At 38.2% G+C, this 23,368-nt stretch overlaps 3 protein-coding genes across 4 annotated transcripts; 1 reads left to right on the plus strand and 2 right to left on the minus strand.

Annotated features, from left to right (window-relative positions):
• Positions 1–636: 636 nt before the first annotated feature.
• Positions 637–12,990, minus strand: trmt11 (tRNA methyltransferase 11). 2 transcript variants are annotated; one of them, XM_086155826.1, is made up of 13 exons: positions 12,890–12,990; positions 12,171–12,236; positions 11,782–11,855; positions 11,375–11,456; positions 11,200–11,292; positions 10,995–11,129; positions 10,131–10,287; positions 9,518–9,598; positions 8,974–9,138; positions 8,377–8,449; positions 8,097–8,231; positions 4,948–5,068; positions 637–2,171 (listed from the first exon to the last, which is right to left on the minus strand). In XM_086155826.1, exons 1-13 carry the CDS (start codon positions 12,965–12,967, stop codon positions 2,031–2,033), a joined length of 1,401 nt encoding a protein of 466 aa, XP_086011952.1. In that variant the 5' UTR covers positions 12,968–12,990; the 3' UTR covers positions 637–2,030. The 2 variants fall into 2 exon arrangements, with proteins under 2 accessions (XP_086011952.1, XP_086011953.1); XM_086155827.1 differs by lacking the exons at positions 12,171–12,236; positions 12,890–12,990 and having other exon boundaries at positions 11,375–11,451; positions 11,782–11,844.
• A 457-nt stretch (positions 12,991–13,447) lies between these two features.
• Positions 13,448–14,341, plus strand: LOC147229228 (actin-binding Rho-activating protein). The gene is made up of 2 exons (XM_086154531.1): positions 13,448–13,546; positions 13,795–14,341. Exons 1-2 carry the CDS (start codon positions 13,504–13,506, stop codon positions 14,331–14,333), a joined length of 582 nt encoding a protein of 193 aa, XP_086010657.1. The 5' UTR covers positions 13,448–13,503; the 3' UTR covers positions 14,334–14,341.
• A 60-nt stretch (positions 14,342–14,401) lies between these two features.
• On the minus strand, positions 14,402–19,078 carry hint3 (histidine triad nucleotide binding protein 3). Its single transcript, XM_086154532.1, has 5 exons — positions 18,920–19,078; positions 18,360–18,477; positions 18,051–18,120; positions 16,895–17,021; positions 14,402–16,374 (listed from the first exon to the last, which is right to left on the minus strand). The coding sequence occupies exons 1-5, from the start codon at positions 19,046–19,048 to the stop codon at positions 16,327–16,329; spliced, it is 492 nt and encodes a 163-aa protein (XP_086010658.1). The 5' UTR covers positions 19,049–19,078; the 3' UTR covers positions 14,402–16,326.
• Between the last annotated feature and the right edge of the window lie 4,290 nt (positions 19,079–23,368).

The following is a 23,368-nucleotide window of genomic DNA, read 5'->3' on the forward strand; positions in this document are numbered from 1 at the left end:
CGCGCCTCAAACCGAAGCAACATAAAATGACTTACTTCAACACAGAGGGGTCTTTGCTTTTGCAAACACAGCGCTAAGAAATACGACGCTCTCCAAGTGGCTCCCAGACCTCTTTGACTCCCTCTTGATGATGGCGGGCAACAAAGGGGTACTGTGGGAACTGTAAACAACATGCACCGCAGATGATGGCGAACTGGGTATCGTGATTGCACGCGGAACCCCTTTCCTGTGAAACAGGGCGACAGGGGTAGCATGGTGGAAAGGCGGGGGTCCAAATAATAAACAGAATGATGGGGCGATGTACATCAAGACCTTCTGCGTCGCTCTCGGGAGATGAATAATGAGGCGGGTAGTATGTAAACTGTGGTTGGAAAACATACAAAAAAAAAAAGTTGCTGACTAATTCCAGCGGTGTGTGGCAAGGTGGGAGCGTCCTGTCATTTGGCCTCTTGCCTGGCCAGGCTGCGTTGCGATAAATTAATGAATTGTCGCGAAAATGTTTCATTATTTTTATCAATTATTATTTTTATTTTTTTTTAATTGTTTTAACAACGCATGCCACACCAGTAAGTTGTGGTCTAATTCATTGATTAGAAAGTCTCTTAAGTTTATATGAGGAAATTTTAGCCCGTGATGTCACAATGTTGGTTTATTTCTAACAGTCAAAACAGACAGAGATATCCAGCAGATATTCCTTGTGAAGCTTTTGTTTGGATTTGATATTTAAAAAAAAAAAACAAAAAAAAAACTGTGAAACAGAATCTGAGCTGTATTTGCTAAATGCATGCTAAATACAATGATTTCACAATATCTTACTTTTTTTTTTATGTAACAATTTGTATCAATTTCATTGTGGGATGAGTTCACGATATCTTATAAATGGTCTCCACAAGTTTTCGACGCCTCGTCGGATTTCACATTCACCCCTTCACACATGGACTCGCACGTCGTCGGCTGTGCAAGGTGCTAACCAGACCATTGGGATCACAGGGGGGTCTGTGTGTTGCCCGAGGACACTTCGGCATGCAGACTTGAGGATCTGGGGATCGAACAGCCGAAGCAATTGAAAATATGTAGGGAAGGGTCATGATATTGTGATCTGAGGTTTTTCTGGGTTTCAGTTAAGCAGGTTTTGGTTGCATAAAGGTTAAACAATCCTTATAAGACATAAAATGTTGACTTGATCCAATCACACAAACCATCCGCTATCATTATCCTTCTCTCTCTCACTTTAATAGCTTTCTTGAATTTGAAGTAGTGCACGTGACGATTAACGACAACTGGCAAACAGAATAATCAAACTTATAATAAATTACCCTTTTTTCTACAGCCAAGTTAATTAACACTTACTACAAATGCCCGGTCAGGGTTGTCACACACAGATCAACTCTGCAAATAGAACAATATTTGACTTTATTAATAATAAAAAAAATTGAATAGGAGTTTCTTGAACTTTACAAAAAGGGGCAGACTCATGAATCACATTTTATTATCTTTAAATAACAAGTAAATATATTTTAAAAATGACATAATTTTGACTTTTTGTATTTGTCTCTTTCAATTTTTTTCATGAAAGAAGCCCTGTCATTTTTCCCTCCTCAAATCTGAACTGAACACAAATTTATAACAATTCTAAAAACTGTGGTGCGATGTGCAAATTTTGAAATTGAACCAATTTTTTTTATTTTCAAATAAGCATTTTGAATATAACATGAAAAATGTTATGAAAATTCATTAGGTGAGCAAGGCCGGAGAGTAATTGAATAATTTTTTTTTCACCTCAAAAAAAATTTGACATTTTAAGATTTGGCAAAAGGACACTTTCATTTCTTAAATTTGATTGCAGAACAATACCAAGATAAATAAAATTTGACAATTAGAACAATAGCAAAGTGTAAAAAAAATTAAAAAAAATTAAAAAAATCAACGTTACCTAGCATAAAAACACATGCCTTCTGTCAGAATCCACTGTCGACGACATGCGTTAATCCGTCCATTCGTGTTTTCGCAACTGAATTCATTCCTTGAATTTACTCTCCGTTGAGAAAAGTCTTGTTTTCATCCTTGCTGGCCTTTTTGTTCAGTCCACTGAAATACTTCTCTCTGAAGGCGTTGTGTCCCTGGTAGGGGCTGAAGCGAGGGTCTGATAGATGAGCCAGGCTGTCTAATCCCTAAAGAAATATAGATTTAAAAAGGTCAGTATTTAAGATCCACATCTTGTGTCATCTGAACTAACGGATATTCCATTTAATTCTGCATTTAGTAATTACATTTCACATTTTATTATGGCTAGATTCAGTCAGATATCCTTATGTGTGCGTCAATGACTCCTTTTTATTTATTGATTTGAGAAACGTACGGAAATAACTTACAACTGGGTTGGTTAAGTGCAGCTGACCGGAATTTCCCAAAGGATTATGAAAAAAATAACATTAAAAAAAACACATGAAACGCACATGTTTTCATAGGATCTGGCCATTGGACACGCAGGAACACAAAAGAGGATCATGTGATACACACAGCAACTGCAGACGCACACACGCTAGCGATATTTCAGTGAGGATGTTTTTGAGTGAGAGTGCAATAAGAAAGAAAACATTGGCAGCAAGAAACCAAACGGGAAACCTCAGATTCCCCTGCTGGATTGCCAGGGGGAATTATCTATCAGATAAAACAAGACAGAGAGGAGAGTGCTTTAGTTAACTTGAATTACTCTAGGTGCTACTATTCAGTGTAATATTTGTATTTTTTCACTACTTTTACTGTATATTTGTACTTTACAAATGCTTCTGTGAAAATGACTGGAAAAATCTGACTTATGGACAGAGAGACATCAGATAAATAGACATAGATAAATAACATCAACAAAAAACAATAAAATAAGACAAAAATAAGTGGAAAAATTGCAGGAAGAAAAATGGAAATATGTGAGTAGTTGTATGTCTCTGTGTGACCCAGTGATCGACCAGTCGAGGGTGAATGACCCGTCTTGGCTTCACCCCAGCACCCTTGCAGTATATATGAATGCTAAATTAATCTATTAAAAAAAAAAAAAAAAACTAAATAAATAGATGCATAAATACGTAAATAAATAATTTTCATTTTAAGCGGAAGTACCGTTACATGTTCGTATTTGTACAAGTTGTTCTCCGTGAGATTTCGGCTAAAAATAAGGAACTGTTTTGTTAGTTATGTTTGAAAAATGTTTGATTTTGTTGCCAAACGGAGTATGTTTCTTGGAAGGGAGCAATACCCACATATCTTAATTTACAACTAACAGGCAAAGAAAATTGCAACCAATGCAACAGCCACATGTCAGCGGATATTGGCGTTACACAATACGAATACTTTTTCCAGATTTGCAAGTAAGAAGAGAACTTTGCTCCTGCGTATTAGCAATGTCGGCGCTGTTACGAATCCACACGGATTAACAGTTTGTCTTGGCTCTAAGGGAGTCACCCGTGAATTGCACGGGAAGAAAGATGGTGGGAAAAAGAATAACAAAGCCGGACGAGTCGAAAAATGATGACTCCATTGCACAAAAACCTGTAATTTGTCAGAAACACCTCTCATTTGCCGGCTAATGCTGCCAAACCATTTCCATCACTACTCGCAGTGAAATGCTGACAACCTGTCCGCAGCATTACAATTATCACAAAAAAAAAAAAAGAGAGAAATCCGGAAAAACAAAATAAACCGGTTGAAATAATTGGTCGACTTCTGCCAGCGATACTTTCGCTGTTAAATTTACCAAGAGAAAAACTGAAAAAAAAAAAAATCGAAAACGATATTGACCCGAAACACATTGCGAGGTTCTCCGAGAAAACGACTTGCATCGATTTAACGGGAAATGATTACAGTAATTTACTTCGGCTCATTTATCATCAAAACACTGACATAACATGGACACGAGCGCACATAGCATAGACACACGAATGGATGAACCCGCGAGCCAAGACCGCCGATGAACAAATGAAGATACGGGCAGATAGGGGCCTACTTTAAGAGGAAAAACTCTATGACCTGACATAGATCCAGCTCAGATAAGGTCCAACATCTGTGTGTTGGTGTGCGCGTCTCACACAGGGCCATTTATGGCTGCAATTTGGGGTTTTGAAGTGGAATGGATGTCAAGATCCAGAGATGGATTGTTTTCCATATAATATGTGATTAAGCCATTTAAGGGTCCGGTATAAGAAAAGAGCAGCCAGCTGGTTGGGATTTACCCCAGACAGTGAGAGAGACACCATTGCCTCCATTGGAATGGCATATGCAAACACTACGTACACATAGAAGACAAACGATCATGTGGTTTCATATACAAACAAACCAATGAACTGCGCATAAAAAAACAATAACAGGCGTGTACGGACACACACGCAAACACACATACTCTCATTTTACTTAACTAAGCTGTGCATGCACGCACATACTGAGACAATCAACTAACTCAACAGCTCACACAGGTTGTTACATTGCAGACTTGTGTCATTTCCAGCTACAAACCGCAGTGAATTTGGGAGAAAATATATTTAGGAAGACTGTAAATCAAAAGATTAGATGATATGGTGAAGTCAACGGGCCAACACATAAGGAAACAATCCATTTTAAAAAGTCCGGAGAAAAACTTGTTTTTAGCTCTGAGCACGAATCATTTCACAATCAGCGTGGCGCTTTACAGGAATATTACGTGCAAAAACGCTGTTGCGTTAAACGACGACAGTTGTTTGATGCAATGCAACTCCATTCTTCATACAAACTAGGTGTTTTTTGCTATTCATTAAACTGCCAATTGCTGTTCTCCTTTTCTAGAATGGAGAAAATGTCCAGTTTCAGTTTAAATCGCTCTCCTTAAAAATGCATGCGCAATTTTATTGATCAAGATTGCAATTGATTTTTTAATGCCCATGTAATTCATCACGAGACTAACGAGACACTGTCACACACCTCTGGCTCTCTAATCTTCTCCATGGTGATCAGACGGCGGGATGTGTGGCTGGATAACGTCTGCTCACAGTTGCTGATGAGCTGCAGACACGGATGAAGGGGAACCATCGCCTCGCAGTACCTGGGGTAGGAAAATAAGATAGAGGAAATGGGAAAATGCAAAAAAGGACAATGCGGAGGAAGTACTAATAAAAAGGGACTGCTCTAATCTGCTCTGCTCACTGCTTTTTTGAGGATAAAAATCACTAAATGTTCAATCAGTATCCCGTAACCGCATTTCTTTATCAAATTCTAAACTGGAGGGTATCATCTCATCAGCAGCTGGATCATGTTTTGCCAGAAGTGAAGCTTAATTAAATAAATAGTAAGTAGTAAAAGTAGGTAAATACTTAAAATTAAGTGTTCTGTTTATTGTGAATCAAAAAGATGAATATTTATTTCTTTGAGATCTCTTCATCCCATCGGATGCCGAATGCACTTTATTTCACTGATACTGATATTCTATAAACTAAATCTTGTATTTTACACAACGTAACTGTTTTCTTTTTTAACCCATCACATTTACAGACAGACCATTTAAAATTTGCTGTTGCATCAAGAATGTGATTCCATTGTCAAATAAATAAATCAAATAATAGATAAATAATTCGACTCTGAAATGAAAAAAAACAAACATTGCATTGTCATTAAATTGAGATAAACACAATAATCATAGCCTGACAAAGACAAAAGGCTAATTCACTTCACACACATTCAGTGACAAATATCGCCTCGTGAAATGCAAGCTCTTTGTTTCTTTGCTTCGCTTGTTTACGCTGTAATTAGGTAACTTTATGACCGCGACGACAGATATTCAATAATCTGTCTCGATATGAAAGAAAAATGGTCTGAACTCCATCATACGCTGACAGGACTTTGTGCCACCTGTCATCACACACACACACGCGCACACGTACGCCCTATTCTCACGAGGCAGGCAGACGCACACAATCCCTGCTGTCTCTATCACAGCCATAGCTGCAGATAAACACATGAAGGGGTGACAGTAACCTGATATCTCCCCTGCAGAGCCCCAGATTAGGCCCAGGAGACAGGCTACATTTTGGCTTATACACACAGACACGTATAATAACACACGCCTGCACCCCACAGAGACAGATAGTTCACATATCTGACTTGCCTGGCCTCAGACGTTTATTTTGGCACGGTGCGCTGACAGTCGCCGAGTCAAGAGCCGGTAGATGGGTAGCAAAGACAAATGTGCGAACACGATGACACACATGTATGCATGCGCTCATGTTAGAGGCTCCACGGGCTCATTCGTGTGGCGCATGCACGCAAACTGGGGGATCCGGTGGTTTGCAAAATGTGCACACACTCTAAGACACGTTTAAAGAGCTATCATAATGGGGACCATAAACTTCACGGCCAGGGCTGAACCTGAGCTTTTCCCTAACCTGAATCCAAATCTAATTCCGAGTTTACAATCCAGACAGAAACCCTCAAAAGTCAGCAGATTGCGCAGGTGCACGCAAAAGACAATCTCATCCCCCTCGTCGTCATAAAATCGAGTTCCAGCCCCGCAGCCCCGCATTCCCTTCCCTGACACGGTTTCCTCTCTCTGCTTGGACTTGATTGCATCGCTGTCAAACGCCTGAATTTCCAGTCAGCACATCCCCGCCCCAAGACTTCGACAACGTGCGACTTTGTTACCGAAGGTCTGTCTCGCAGACTCATGAGTTCATCTTTGTCAGTTGTGGTTTCATCTTTGCCCAGGTGTTTGGGCGGGTTAACCTCCAGCACACCTGTGCGATGCGGTCATACGGTTCCATGCGTAGGTTTTACAAGAGCAAGGAATGGAAAGTGCTGAATTGAGATAACTAGTACTTTGCGTTGTGGTCGACTCAACAGACGGACCTACTAATTAACATCTCAGTTCCAGAAAGAAAAGCACCTCTCCGAAGAGAGGTCTTAACTCATAACCGCACATGCAGTGACTATGTTTTGCATGATTCCTTGTGTTTTCAATGAACAGAACACAAAGCTTTGCTTTTGTTTTCTTTCGGTACAAGCCTGCCCCCTGCTGACGGCTTAGGCGATCTCTGCTGTGCCACTGGGCTCACTATTTATTCCAGCACGTGTATTCATAATGGACAAAATACAAGGAGAAATCTCCTTATCAAAAATTCAGCAGTTGCTGGGGCGTCGCTATGGCTGTTAGATGACTTTTTTTTTTTTTAACAATTTTCTACTATTATTTATTATTGTTATGTTTTTCTTGTAACTCTGGCACAACAATTTCCTTCGGGATAAATAAAGTTGTTCTTATTCTTATTCTTATTCTTAAAATTGGTTGCCGTTGGGTGCATCTGAATATAAGCTGCACCGGCTAAAATTAAATAAATCTATGTTTGCATATCAAGGCCGCACTTGTCTATAAGCCGCAGGTGTCCACGTTGTAACACGAGATATTTACACAGAAAAATAGTTTTTAACTTTTAATAAAATACATTCCGGTAACATCCATAAAAATGAGCTGGAAATGCTTTTTTTTTTTTTTTTTTTTTTTTTTAACCCAAACATTGCCTGCAACATGGCTGATGAAACAGATGAATAATAAATAACACAAGAAGTCCATCCATTTTCTATCCCCCCTTTGTACTCCAGCTGATTGCTATCTTTGTCTTCCTCCCGCACACTAAAACCATTAAACTTGTCATCTTCAGTCTCAGAATTCAACAGCCTCAGAATTTCACGATAATTTCATCGGTCCGATCTGACGAAACTAAATGTTTTGGCAGCATGAAGCTCGTTAGCCCCCCCCAAAAAAATCCATAAATTAGCCGCAGTGTTAAAAACATCCAAAAAATGTAGTGGCTCAAAGTCTGGAAATTACGGTAATTGAGATACCAATTTTAAAGCGTGTAAAAAAAATGACTACAGCAACTTGACTGAGAGGACCCGATCGCTTGAAAAAAAAAAAACGACAACAAAGAATATTGACGTTTTTGGCTGGTTTGCCAAATGTTTTGCATGTGTGCCGCGATCTTAAGTTGTCGTCAAAATTGTAATCTACATTACTACACCTTGATGGCTGCAGTGAGATGTGACAAGAAGGAAAAGTACGTCTCATAAGTCTGTATACTCACTCTGGCCTATAAACAGGCAGCCAGTAGACCAGCCTCCCGCCCGTGACCAGGTGATGAGCAGAAAAGTTTAACAGGTCAGTAAAGATGTCACTCAGGTGGTATGACTGTGAGACGGGGACGTGAGACTCTGCATAGCTGGACAGAAGAATAAAAACGACAATATTAAACACCGTTTATCGTTTTTTTTTATGTTCATACTAAAAAGGTCATTAAATAGAAACCTTTTTGAGAAACCTAGTGCACGTGAAAAGTCTGAGGTGATGGAGTTTGGTGAACGTACATGCCATCGGCGGGTTTCGTCGTGTCTTTGTAAGAGCCGGTTCTCCTGGTGGATTCACGGACTCCATATGGAGCTGAATATATAACCACATATTTTAAATCTTTAATTGTTATTTTGCAATCACACTTAAGAGTCTGTTTTATACTTTCATTTGATTCTACGCATTGAAAATCAAATTTCTCCCAGCTCAATAGGTCCATGACGATACATGAATCACATAAAAGCACAACATACATGACTGTCTCAGAAAATTAGAATATTGTGATAAAGTTCTTTATCTTCTGTAAAGCAATTAAAAAAAAAAACAAAATTGCTTTTTCATGATATTCTAATATTTTGAGATAGGATTTTTGAGTTTTAAGATGTAAGCCATAATCAGCAATATTAAAATAATAAAAGGCTTGCAATATTTCAGTTGATTTGTAATGAATTCAGAATGTATGACATGTTTGTTTTTACAATTGCATTACAGAAGATAAAGAACTTTATCACAATATTCTAATTTTCTGAGACAGTCCTGTATTATTAGCACGTAAGCCGAGCAAATGTTTTCATTTTCATCGTGCACGCAGGGAAATGGTGGATGGTTGGCCTTACGATCAGTAATTATGGCATCGAACAGCGCGGCTTTCCTCCAAACAGCTTTGGATGCATCAGACACCATCACATCCACGTATGTCCTCTCCGTTCCGTACTGTCGCAGGTTGGCTCTGATATTCTCATCGGGTCCTCGCCACTTCTGGTTTTTTCGACTTGACCTTCCTAGGTGCAAAAAGAAACGGAGTGTTCAATATTTGACGAAATCAGACCTTGACAGTGTTAGGAATGGTCACATATATTGATGAAATTATGGTAAGAACCATGCAATGGATGTGATTCTTTGACATCTATTCAAAGATTGGACAATTAAACAATTCTGGAATTCTGTTTTTTCAGGTAAAATTAGATGTACAGATACAGATGGTGAAGGAAAGTGAAACAGTAATTAAAAAAAAAAAAAAAACAATCAGAGAGGATGAATGTTTTTATTTATATATTTTCCTATTTACAATTTTGTGACACTTAATGTTTCGTTTAGTATATTGTTGGTTATTCAAATTAGAAAGCCAAGATTTCAGTAACATTTTGAGAGAGAGCTCACCTTTCCCGTGAATTGTGTTGTAATCAATATCTGCTCCGCAGACATAGGCGCCGTAATGCGAACATGCGACCAACAGGCTACCTTTAACATGAGAGCGCAGAAAGACACAATTTTTCAAATATTGTTTAAAAACAATCAAATTCACACACAGATCAAAGTTAACTACTTTGATTAATTGAAATTAATTGAAATTGAATTGAGAGATTAATGCTCCTGGCAACGTCAGTGCTTAATAGATAATCTCTGAATGTTCATTTTTGGGGAAAAAAAATAATTTGAATATTTCTAGAACGACACAATTTTTCAAATATTGTTTAAAAACAATCAAATTTACACACAGATCAAAGTTAACTACTTTGATTAATTGAAATTAATTGAAATTGAATTGAAAGATTAATGCTCTTGGCAACGTCAGTGCTTAATAGATAATCACTGAATGTTCATTTTTGGGGAAAAAAAATAATTTGAATATTTCTAGCAGTCAAACACACCTACCCCAGTTTGTACAATAAACCTCCAACAATCAAACCAAACAATCGAGGGTGAAAACTTGACTTTTCTGGCAGAGGTTAATGATATCTCCCCTGGTGTGTGACTGAGACGCTCGACTCACCTGTGCCAACAAAAGGGTCAAAGACAAGGTCGTGCTCTTTGACCTTGGCATGGTTGGCCATGATGAACGAGAGGCCTGCATCCATACTGGTGTTCCCAATGAAGTGCCTGTTCTTCACGCTGTGGGAGCGAATCAGTTCACGCTGTCCATCTGCTATCTAATCACAAGGATTCCTTGATAAGAAAACGGTAGAATGGGGAACATGCAAAACTTCCTTTTTCTGTATATTTTTTTTTCACCCTTTTAGAATGCACCATTCAGGTCTCTAGTAAAATCCTGTGACGCAAAACATATGTTAAAATAATAACTAATCATCAGCACTCTCAGTAGAAGACACCGTTTTGCGTCAGGCACAGATGTCTGCGTATTGGAAAATAGGACGGGAAGTTCTCTTAAGGCCAATGCTCTACCTTGTGGCTCAGTTTTTACAGATATGCGTGACTTTGACAATCAGACATCAGTTGGGCAGCATATAAACATCATAAAAAGGGCTACAGATGAGAAGTGGGGATACGCATGGAGGCGGCTTTCAAATTACAGAAAAATTACCAGCTGTCAGTATTCATCCATCTCAAGATAAAGATCAGCAAAACGCAATTCACATGCTCTACTGACAGTTGAGGGTGAAGAGTGGCAAGCAAGAATTCTATAGCTTCAACCCTCTCGGCCATTTAGAGAAAAAAAAAAAAAAAGACATGCACACGTGTTGTGTGAAATGATTGTGTGCCAAAGGTCAAAAAGAAGTAATTTTCTAAAGTTTGCTCTTTTTCTCACTCACAAAACAGTTTCTTGTTTGAAACATTGCTACTGGAATTAATGTAGGAATTAAGGAACTCAAAACTAACGCAGTCAAACGTCTCTCACCCATCGTCCAAAATAAATGTAATTCGGATGTTCGGGGATGTTGTTGGGGTCTGTGCCATAATCTTCAAGCAAACCGAAGATATGTTGAGGGCTCTGGAGGCTCACTGTGCCCTCGAACGGAAGATATTCCATAGCCTGGAGTAAGAAAAAACTGTATAACATTTGGAGCACGGACGCAAACGACACATGTTCCACACGTACTCACGTCAATCCTTTTGATTCTGTCTACAAACTCCAGGGTTTTGTTAAAGGTGTACACGTTGATTTTGTATGTCGAGTTGTTGTGCAGGAAAGGTGCCTGCAGTGGGGGAGAGAAATGGGTGAATTAATAGTAGCAACTGTTCTTCATAAAAACACTAAAAATATTTTGAACCACTCACCATGTTGTGTGATGGGTAGCTCAGCAGGGAGGCTCTGAGCTCACTGTGTGTCTTTCCGTGGCCCCAAAGTTCAAAAGCTGATCTTAAAGAATAAGGAAACATCACTCACATCTGAATCATGTTGTACAAATCACTTCCAAGGCATTAAGATTACTGGAAAATAAATGTGTAGACATTTATGATGTGATTATATTAGTTATTATGTGATGAAAATCCCTTTATTTATACATTTTATTATCTATTGTTTTATCCTTGTTGTCATTGTGTTCATCCTTGCAATTGTATCTTTTATTTATATTTTCATTCATATTTATTGTTATTGGGACTCTGCTATGACAAAAGAATTTCCCCTATGGGAACAATAAAATATTATTAAACTTTCTTTCCTCTAAAATGATATCACTTACTTTGCACAAACAGATCTGGCCATGATGTTGCGAACATCGTCCTCTGACAAATCATTCAAACACCAGAAAGGGGACTAGAGGACGCAAGTAAGAATATGAGTTTTTAGGAGAGCAGCAGGAAGCATTGGAAATAGATGGCAACTCATATAGCAATATTTTAATGATAAAACACCCATAGGTTATACGGTTCACTTTATGGGAGGATTATACACTGAAAATAGAAGTTTCATCCAGTTTATCACGAAAATGTAATGGATACCTGCATTCAGCACAGAAAATACTTAATCATGGGCTGTGTGTTCATTAAAAAAAAAACTGTTTCTTATTAACACTAAAGGTAACAAGCAAAATACGATTAGAAGTATATCCAATTTTAAATGTTTGAAAACCTTTTCTTTGAAATTCTCTCCAGGTTGGAAGACTTTCCCTCTGAGAGCCAGAAGAGCTTTGATTTCCTGGAAGATTAAGAACATTAATCACAAACCAATATGTAAACAGATAAATACTTTACATTCACCCTTTCAGAGATATTAGTTTTCTTAAAAAACCAAGAGAAATAACAAATGATCAGAATATAAGAAGAGGGGTAAAAACTCTTCCTGGGAAACATTTTAATTCAACAAGCCTACTCAGAGTCTTTTACTACTATTTCAGACTTCTCAGGAATTCAATGCATAGTTGCAGACAATAATTCTGGTTTTACACATTTCTTTCAATGAAGATCGAACTGAGGAACCTACAGCATACAAATTGGCATCATGACACTATTTATACATTTTATTACTTTTTTCTTGGCTATAGACAGAAGTTCACAATGCACAAATTATCGGCACCCAAACTGAATAACGAAAGCAGTACCGATACGTTGCTTTACCTGTAATTTACATAATAATTACATTATATCATCCGTTGGCTCCAGTATGTCGTGCAAACAAATGAAACATTTCATAATTAACTGCTCACAGCATTATAATAATAAATGACCGAACAGTATAAGCATTACCATGTATCAAAAACATCAGTGATGGGATGTAAACACACATTTGCTCATTACTTCAACTTTACACAAACAGCTTGGTACAATCAAGACGAATTTATAAACGCCTACCGGTAACCTGAAGTCCAGATTATCTTGTGCAAGGTGTAATAAATACTGCAGGCATGGTCTTCCAGAGAGGGCCGCCATTTTTGTTGTGGGACCTCCAAACAAGTCCGGGTGGAAACTTGGCCGCCCAAGATCACGGGTTCCGCTTTGAAAGAAATCACCATAAATGGTCTGAGAATCTGCTATTTTTCCTTCGAGAGTGGAGCATAAAAATAATAATCATAATATATTTATATACATATTACAGATTTTTTTTTTTTCAACCGAAATATGTTTAACTTTGGGTGAAATGTCGTCGCTTACTGTGTGTGTGTGTGTGTGTGTGTGTGTGTGTGTGTGTGTGTGTGTGTGTGTGTGTGTGTGTGTGTGTGTGTGTGTGTGTGTGTGTGTGTGTTCCTTATTCTCTTGTCGATTTATATCGACACTGTTCTCCAACGCTGTAATCAGCTTTACTGTGGGACAGCGATGATGACCCGCCTCCTCTTTGCCGTGATTGGCTCTCTGGACCATCTGGAACAGACAGTGACCAATGGCAGTGCCCCTTTCAGCAGCCTCTCTTCTCGGGGCAGAGAGGTATCAGCACAGTTGTGTTAAGAACCAGAGGAGTTACCGCTTGAATGCCTTGCAGCAGTGCTGCAAGTGACCATCGGAGGTTGAAAGGTAAGTTTTAGCCTTTTTAACTTTTAGAAACATATCTCAGAATGAATGTTATCCCATCAAATAAAATCTTTTTGCTCTATTAATACATTCTGCAAAAAAAACAACAACATATTCAGTTAGAACATTTTGCTGGAGGATAGTTTGAAGTCACCATATCTTTATGGGTAAACACCAATGTTTGTCATAGAGTGAAAGGAAAACTATGTCGTAGAATTACAAATTAAGCTTTATAATCTTTTCCACTATAGAGTCAGTGATGGGAACTAACGGTCAAAGCACCAACATCACGGGAACTGAGGAGGCCCCAACTCCAAATCAGTTCAGCGATGACACTTCTCTGTGCATTGTTTCTGTAAAAGGCTTGAAGGATAACTGGCAGAAATGGTCTGATGAGCACCGGGAATACCAGAAGCACAATCCCTTCAGCCATGACACAAGGCCCAGCGTTGTGGAACCTCAAAGGGGAGATGATAACTATGGAAGGCCCCTGCAGGGCTCTATGACGGAGCAGCGGGGGAAAGATGCTCACACACACATTAGCAGGGAGGTTGAGGAGCTGTGTAAGGTGATAAGAGACATCGGGCAACAGACGGACAAAGGAGATGGAACAGTTTTCACAGTTGAATTTGGAAAGCTGTTCGACCATTATGTAGCGATCTCCAACAAACTAGTGGGAATTCTTCTACGGGCTCGGAAGCAGAGGCTGGTTGCCTTTGAGGGGGAAATGCTGTGGCAGGGGAAGGACGACCATGTTGTGATCACTCTGTTGCATGGACATGGTGCCTGACATGGAAACCAGCAATGATCTGTTTCGCAACACAGCAGCATGGTTGAATTGAACATACTAACAATAGCTTTTTAAAGTAGAATTTGCTTTATTTTGGTCTTTGCAGTCAGTGCCACAACGCAGATTATTCAATATGCCAACAGGAAAGATACAGATCTTCAAGCATATTTTAATCATGTAACACCTAAACATGCACGAGGTAGACAAAATGATTAGAAAATCAGAAAACACAGGTGATAAAGGGGTTTGACATGACAATCATCAGCACAAGCTTTTTTTTTTTTTTTGCAAATGCAGGGAAATGCTTGTCATTGGCATCTAGTTTTGGCAACATCTTCCCAACTATTTCGGATCAAAATGTGAATACATTAAGGTATGCAGCTTTTACAGCTATTCTTTCAACATTTGCTGGGATATTTAGGCTACTTCATGAATGATAAGCTGACATGTTTAATTATGACTGAACAAACTGTGTTGCATGGGGTAATAGAGCAGATATCTGTTCTTGACTTTTTTTTTCCTTATTTCTCTCACAATCTTTTCAGTGAGCTTGCAGTAGAAGCAGCAGAGTATCACTGAAATGAAGTCATCGATGAATGAGACTGGGTGAAAACTAAAACGAACATGAGGTTAACTCTGACAGATAATATGGTCCTATAGGATGAACTTGATCCGACTTGGCCTGGTTGTTTCAACACGTGTTTATTACCAGGGTACTTTAGGCACCTTTGTATACCTGAGTATCAGATTGATGTGCACTAGAGAAGGTGACGTGTTGGATTGATGGATGAAAATAAATAATGCTTATTCACCAAGCAAAACAAACCCTGTTTAGTAATTTGCACTTGCAGATCGATGAATTTATCAGATTTTTTTTTAATCGAACACAAAATAAAGATAGAAATTGTCCCTCCAGTTAGTGCAGATTTTTTTTGGAGTCAGAGGGATGCCTCCTGATGTTACATTTAAGACAGACAATGATTTAGTCTTAATCATTTTAAGTCCACGATGTGGACTTAATGTTTTCAAGAATAGCAGCATACTGAAGAGCCAACAGAGATAAGTATGTTAATTCCCCTTAATATTTCTTAAAGTGCACCCACATTTATACAGTACATGGATTAATGTTTTGTTATTATAACCCATTTATACAAACACTTACTGCAGCATTTGCTTCCATACAGCAGATATTAAATAAATACAATGCTGCAGCTTTATTGGTGTCTGTCAATCTCTTAAAGTGACAAGATGACTCAAGTTATTTTCAATATGACGGAGCCCTATAAGTGGTTTATGATGTTGCTCAGTGCTCCACCTTGTATCTCAAACACTGTAAAATGCTCCTCAATGAGTTATCGAATTGACAGATTGGCAATATGTCTATTACATAAAATTGACAAATTGTCAAAATATGAATGGCATTTTTTTTTCCTTTGCTTAAGTCTTTCCACCTCCATCGAATCAGATCTCCAAAGAATTAAAGCACACTTGTGTGTTAACCAACTTCAATATGTCTGGTGTTGCAGATTGTGATTTGACTGGTGGAAATGCATAAGAATCCAGGTTTAGAAGTCCACTGATTTACTAATATTAATTTTATTAGCCACAGAAAACAATGTCTAATTTAAATCAAACAGTGTTACATGGCCCAATTAATAAATTAAATTTAAATTACTTTATATATCTTTTATTTTTTTAATAAAGTTTTCTTGTGTAAAAAATACAAAAAAAGAAAAAACATTCACGAAGCTTTCTGATGTGTAGATCTCATTAAATAGCAGGAAAGACAACTGAAATCAATTCATGTATTCAAGTGGCATAAAATATGAATTTTGTTTCTAAAAAAAATTAAAAATTGCATTTCATGACATGTATGTCACAGGCCATACAGGCAGTAATGGCATCAACACACACATAATCTGCAGATATATATAACCATGGATGTTTGACCAGTCGCAGTCTCCTCATAAAAAGAAGGAATCAAAGTCTGTCATCACTTGGTCTCTCCTTTAGAGATGAGAAGCTCAATCAGCTGGTCTGCCTGCAAAATATTTAATGGAATTAGAGGAAGAGCAGAGATAACATCCGGCAGGAGATAAGGTTTAATGTCACACATGGGGAATCACTGACCACATTTGATTATGTGTTGACTATATTGTTAAACAGATTAGGGTTTTGCCACTGATACTGGTTGTTACACTACGGGAGGCAGAGATTGATGTCTGTAACTTTTAGATTAATTATTTCATATTTTAGCCAAAAGATTTGAACACAAAGTGTGTTTGGTGCAGATGTTTTCATGACTTAACTGATTTCAAAAGAATGGTTACAGTGGTTACCAATGGTTACCCAAGTATGGCACCTTATTCCATAGGTATTGTATGATTCTTTCTCAAGTATCTATTCTCCTCAACCAAGAATAAATTGATGGTGAAAAATGTTTTATTGGAGGGTCAACAAATTAATCATTGACTGTTTTCAGGTTGTATTTGTTTAATAGGTATAACAGAAATTCTTAATATATTTTTTTTAATCACAATCGATAATTAGGAGGGGCTTACCGTGATAAACCAATAAGAGTTGAGTCTGTAAAAAAGGCGGGACATGAAGCCCATCTGACTGACAGGAGCCAGGACGTGGAGGTGTAAGTGTGTGACAGAACAAAACGGGGGCATGTGGAAACCAAATCTGCAGAAAGGACAAAAAGGATTAATACACACTGCAGTTTCAGGCCCAACAAAGCATTAGGAATGCACTGCAAATGAAACCAAAGATACCGTATTTTCACGAATCATAAGGCGCAAAGGCGCAGTCTCAGTTATGTGTGCCATTACTGTATTTAACTCACACAAAAGGCGCACCTGATTATAGGGCGCAGGTTTTATATACAATCCACGCCCACACTTCCCCCTTTAATGTTCTCAAGGTGTCCTCTACTACGTCCGCCTTACAACAACACACACACAAGCGTACACGTTTGCATATTTAAAAATAGAGCAGGAGCAAAACTGAGCTTGGTATTCACATTTTTTTTTACCGGTAATCGTCATCAATCAAACCCATCATGTCCTCATTCTGTTTCTGATTTGAACAGCTGCGCTAAATCTCTATCAAACATGCCAGGTTCACTTTCTTCACTGTCAGTCACTTTCCGTGCCATGAGGCTCCTCGGAAATGATGCCGGCTATTGCGAAAAGCTCGATCAAAAGGTCCAGCAGAGACGTTAGCCCGAGCATCTACAATCCATTCGCAAATTGTGGCGTAACTCGCCCGGCGCTGCCTTCCACTCTTAGTGAAACTGTGGTCTCCAAGAAGACTGTTCGTACCCCATTATATCCCGTCTTCTCCACAGTGTGACTCACCGGGATGTCGAAAGTGAGCGGCACCTCGCCCATGTTGGGGATGTGACTGGGCTGGATGTGTTTGTCGCCGATGTTTTGCAGGTTGTGAAAAAAAAAAAAACTATGGTCCGCCCAATGCACATACCCGTTCTTTTATATACAATCAACGCCCACACTTCCCCCTTTAACGTTCAGATGGCGTTCTCTACTATGTCCACCTTACACCAACGACACTGCTTTAAGATGATCAACTGTGAAAACTACTTACAGAAATGTTAAATGACAGAAAATATTCACTGTAGTCAAATGGTGTAAACTGTTAAGCTAGTGAGTGTGAAGCGCTAATAACTTCTAAGTCGTAATAAATGTAGCCCACCTTACATCACCAAGATCAGTCACATTATTTTTCTGTAGAATCTCCGTCCCCGTCTCAACCATGCGTTTCACTGTGTACGATGACAACAAAAGTTTTATTTCTACATATGCATAGGATATAAAAAGAATTTTAAAAAGCATATAGCATAACATTTCTAAAAAAAAGGCAGTAACGATTACCATACCAGCTCACTGAATATGCTATCAACTGTATGACCAAAGAAACACTGATCTATGTAGCGATGTATAGACGGTTACAAAACATTAAAGAACCTATTATTATCAATAAAACAAGCAGAGTTCAATTCACCTAAAGGTACATGATCTTTGTTGAGTGATTTGCAGTTCCCAACATGTTTGGTTGGAACAACGAGGTAATGGTGGGGGGCTCCCGGTTTAATGTCTCTGAAACATGAGACCTCCTCATCCTGCAGGGGGGAAGCGAAAAACATCGATGAAGGATTCAAGTGAACTTTCCGGCAAATAAAAATTCACTTCAGACACGGTCGAACTGCATGTTTGACACGAAAATGAACCCGGATAGTCCGGTGGTTTAAGCAGTACACAGTATCACTGATGCAGTAAAGTCTCAACTACATATCCTGGGCAATTGTGTACATACATATAGCTAAAACAAACGGGAATCAAAAAATAAATGTTTACCTTCACATTGAAAGTTTGTTACAGGGCCTACTTGACACTGCTACGACTGTTTACAAAAGCTAACACGTTAGCACTAGCTAGCTAGCAACCTGCCAACCTAGCTAGCTAGCTACCTGCCAACCTAGCTAGCTAGCTACCTGCCAACCTAGCTAGCTAGCTAGCTAGCTACCATACTACTTTGCTTCTAATAATTTTATATTTTCTCACAAAATGAAGAAGTTCCGTTTCCATTTCCTTGTTTACTATCCTGCAAAAAATGCACTTTTTATCATATCCCTCAGCCGAAACGCTGGCGGTGTTGGGAATGTCCTGAACCTCCACCTCTGCTGCTGCCATCGTTGTCTATTGAACTGTCGATCCCAGAGAACATGGAGCGCCAAAGGGAAACCAACCGATTGCCGGTCAAGAATAACAGGAAAAGCGAGTTTTAAACAAGAACAAATGATCCTTATGGACAATTTCTCTTAAAAACTTCAAATAACGGTTTATATTTCCCTCTCTCACTGCTCAATGCATTTCAATGTCCAGTAAAAGAAGAAAAAACATAAAAGATTAAAAAAAAAGTCTTCACCAATTTTCTTATCATAAATGATTAAATATCAACACATAATAATAATAATAATAATAATAATAATAATAATAATAATAATAATAATAATAATAACAATAATAATAATAATAATAATAACAATAATAATGCCTGAGCAAAAAAGCAGATGATCCACAATATAATAATATAATAATAGTACCGCCAGATGGCAATGTTCCTCAACTAAAGGTCTTCTCGTCACAGACTGTTCTGGTTCTATCTATCTATCTATCTATCTATCTATCTATCTATCTATCTATCTATCTATCTATCTATCTATCTATCTATCTATCTATCTATCTATCTATCTATCTATCTATCTATCTATCTGTCTGTCTACCTCCTATGTAAAAGATATACTTTATTGATCCCCGTAAGAAAATTCATTATAAATGATTAATGTAAAACAATTCTGTTGAAAATGACCTGGCATCCGCACCTTTGCATGAGGCAAAATAAGTAGATGGATTGGGAAATTTTACAGATCAGCAGATTAAGGCTTATGTAATGCACACAATCAATTTTAGAGTAATTTTGGAGTGTGTTGCAACACTGGGGTTTAGCGCAGTCGTCCTTGGAGCCGAACGTTCCTGGTTTGATCCCTCGTTCCATCTCGCCTGTTGAAGTGTTCTTGAGCAAGACTCTGAATCCCTGACGGCTTATTTGCTGCCTTCTATTCGTGTTTCATCCATGTAGGTCAAGTAAAAATCTAGAACTTTATGAAATATACATAAACTTGAATTTTACTTTTGACTGTTCAAGTTCTCTCTTTTTCAAGTTCTCATAACTATCCTTTCTCAGCCAAAAATCTCATTTGCTTGATCCTCATCTTGCAAATTAGCTTCTTGTCTGTTACAGCTCTTTGCAGCACCTCATCATTCCTTACTTTATCTGTCCAAAGAATCCTCAACATTTGCCTCAAGAACCACACTGAACCAATCTTTTTCATTTCCGTTCATCAACAGAGGATAAACAGCGATCCTGGTCTTCACACGTAGCTTAGCAAGACATATTTTTGCATTACCACTGTTGTCAAAACAATATGTCACTCCTGGTGCCTGTGTCTTCTTCAAATCCAAACAATTCTTTTCCAATTCCATCCTTCTGCAGGTTCTCAGGAGCAAAATTCTGATGTGGCTCATGAGACTGATTGTCAAATGTTGCTCGCAGTCCACAGCACCAGGTTTCTTGGAAGTGCAATGAAGGTTCGGGTCCCTCAGGAATTTTCCATCATCACAGATCTTGTTCATGATTTTTTTTCGGTTCATCAATTTCCAAAGCATCAGGCATCTGTTCAACCACACCATTTGACCAATGACAGCCCGGACTAGAATTCCTATTTTCTTATTCTCACATGCATGACGTTTCGAGCAAAAAATAGGCTCTTCTTCAAATGCTTATTGAAGAAATGTGTCAACAAATATGTTATTGTGGCGCCATTTTTAAATATACCAAACAAGAATTTTTTTTTTTTTTTATGTATGATTTCCTTTTAACAATTGACATGATAACATTACAACATTATCTTCACTGCTTTTCGAGAACCGACCCGAGACACCAATTTTTATCTCAAGGAGGGAAGTAATCACATGATCATTTTCCTCTCGCCCCAATAACATATTTGTTAACACATATCTGTGGTAAGCATCTGAGGAAGAGCCTAATTTTTTGTTTGAAATGTCGTGCATGTGAGTATTTTGTGCAATGTGTAAAATAAATCATCTTTTCCTTATGGAGCATTTTTTTAGTGTGCAGATTTTTTCATAATTCTACTAGGTCATGTCGCTGCCCAGATCTCCCAGAATGAGGGTCATTTAAATTAAAGATTTGTTTATTGTCATGTGTACAGTGTGGAAATGTATTTCCTCGTACATTGAAATTCTTACTTTGCTTCCGCAGTGCATTTGGATATTTAATTTGACTTTCAAAGGGATTCGGCATCTTTGAAGACCTCACGGAGGGCATCAATATCTTTTTCTTTGCCGTCCGTTGTGGAAGCATACAGTACTTGGATGGCTTTCTTGTAAGATCCCAGTATTTTCACCAACAGCTCTTTATCATTCAAGGTCCAGTACTTTAAAATATCAGGATCCATCAACAAGTCAACACCCCTTTCATGATCAGCACCTGATTTTGATATAACTTCTATGGAAATCTCCATTGTTTAGCCACTTTGTTTCTACTTTTGTTGCATACACTTGCACGAGCAAAGGATCCACCTGTGCTTGTGCAACTGTATGCAGCTGTATGTGGGCTTCAGACTTTGAATTATGACTTTCAGTCATAATTTGGAGAATATAGTGAAGTGGTTTTCCATTGTCTTCTTTACCACCATCTGCTGGTCTGTGTACGCCCATTAGCATCGTCAGGGTCATTGTCCAAAAATAAGAATAAGAATAAGAATAAGAATAAGAATAAGAATAAGAATAAGAATAAGAATAAGAATAAGAATAAGAATAAGAATAAGAATAAGAATAAGAATAAGAATAAGAATAAGAATAAGAATAAGAATAAGAATAAGAATAAGAATAAGAATAAGAATAAGAATAAGAATAAGAATAAGAATAAGAATAAGAAAAAGAATAAGAATAAGAATAAGAATACCTTTATTTATCCCAAAGGCAATTGTTGTGCCAGAGTTTCAAGTATAACCTAACAATAATAAATACTAGTAGGAAATTGTATAAACAGTATAAAAAAGGGGGAGACTAAGAAATACAGATAAAACTATTAAGTGTCAAAGTAAAAAGTCAGATCTTCTACCTGGACTCCCGTACTGCATCACTGCCGCACAGTCGGGCTGGGCTTCTTTAAGAGGATCCTCAAGTCGCTTTTACAATTTTACATCCTTGAGGATTTGCCGGATGAAACTCCGTCAGCTTCACCTGACAGCATCTGACCCATGCTGTCGTTGGGGTCAGATGTTCCTCCGGTCAGCTTTTCCAACTCCCAGAGCTCATGTGGGTTTCGTTTGTTTTAATACTCGGCTTACTCTGACATCCTTCTGACTCAGTTATTTCTCACAAGTGAGTCAGTGGCTTGTTTTCAAAATCGAATAGCAATTACAGTAGAAAGATTCCTGCTTGGAATACTTTATGAATACGCAACATCCTAAAACTCTGGGATACAAAATTATTGGAGGAGAACTTTAATGGATGCACTGTTTGTGGCATGTGTGTGTGTGTGTGTGTGTGTGTGCCAACATTCCTGACTGCTTAAGCTTGTGTGTCAGTTTTGTGAGCTGAAACTATGCTTGTGTGGGCTGTTCATTTTAAAGATGGCCGTGTGCATGCCAGGGAAGGAGGACTTACGGGAATTACAGAAGGGTTGCAGCCGCAACGGTCCTGTTGAAACCTATCCTCAAAACCAACCGCCGGGAAGCATTTTGTGACTATTAGGGTGTGGTCTTCAAGGAAATGTGATCAGTGAGATAAGTGACTTCAGTTTTTGGTGTAGCTTAAAGTCTAGCGAATCTAAGTCTTCATATGGATTCAGATGCAGTTTTAAATACATTCAAAAGATCCACTTTTCTGAATGTGAGTAATATAGCTCAGAGAGAGGATAGAAACCATTTCCTTTGCTCCCTCAAAAAACAAATTTAAGTCAAATAATGAGACTTACTGCACTTGTTGCAAAACTTTATTCACTTATTTATTTATTGTAATAATTCAAACATAGACACCAGTCTGCATCCATACTGCACATCGCTATAATAATTGTTTGGTTGTGCGATACTTAAATGCTGCGGTGCTTTTGACAGTTATTTTTTCAAAGGAAATCCTGTCTGCTACATAAATCAGCCGCAATATCTAACGTAGCTTCATCCAAGTTGCAAATGAAGCGAGCGTACACATTATCCTCTGAGCATACAGTTCTTTCACTAAAAGGTTAGCGTGTGATTTTGAACCGACTCACAAAACTCACATTTTGTTCTTTTCAGCGTAGTCAACCCTAAAAAAAAGAACAAAATCAACAAGGGCACAGAGAAGTAGACATTTTTGGTGAAGCGATTTGGCCCGTTGGTTTCTAGATGTTACAGTTGAGTATTTTTCTACATGTGTGCTTAT

The sequence above is a fragment of the Fistularia commersonii genome, chromosome 11, assembly GCF_037954325.1.
Source record: "Fistularia commersonii isolate RoL2024-O1a breed Wild chromosome 11, RoL_Fcom_v1.0, whole genome shotgun sequence".
Lineage (NCBI taxonomy): Eukaryota > Metazoa > Chordata > Actinopteri > Syngnathiformes > Fistulariidae > Fistularia > Fistularia commersonii.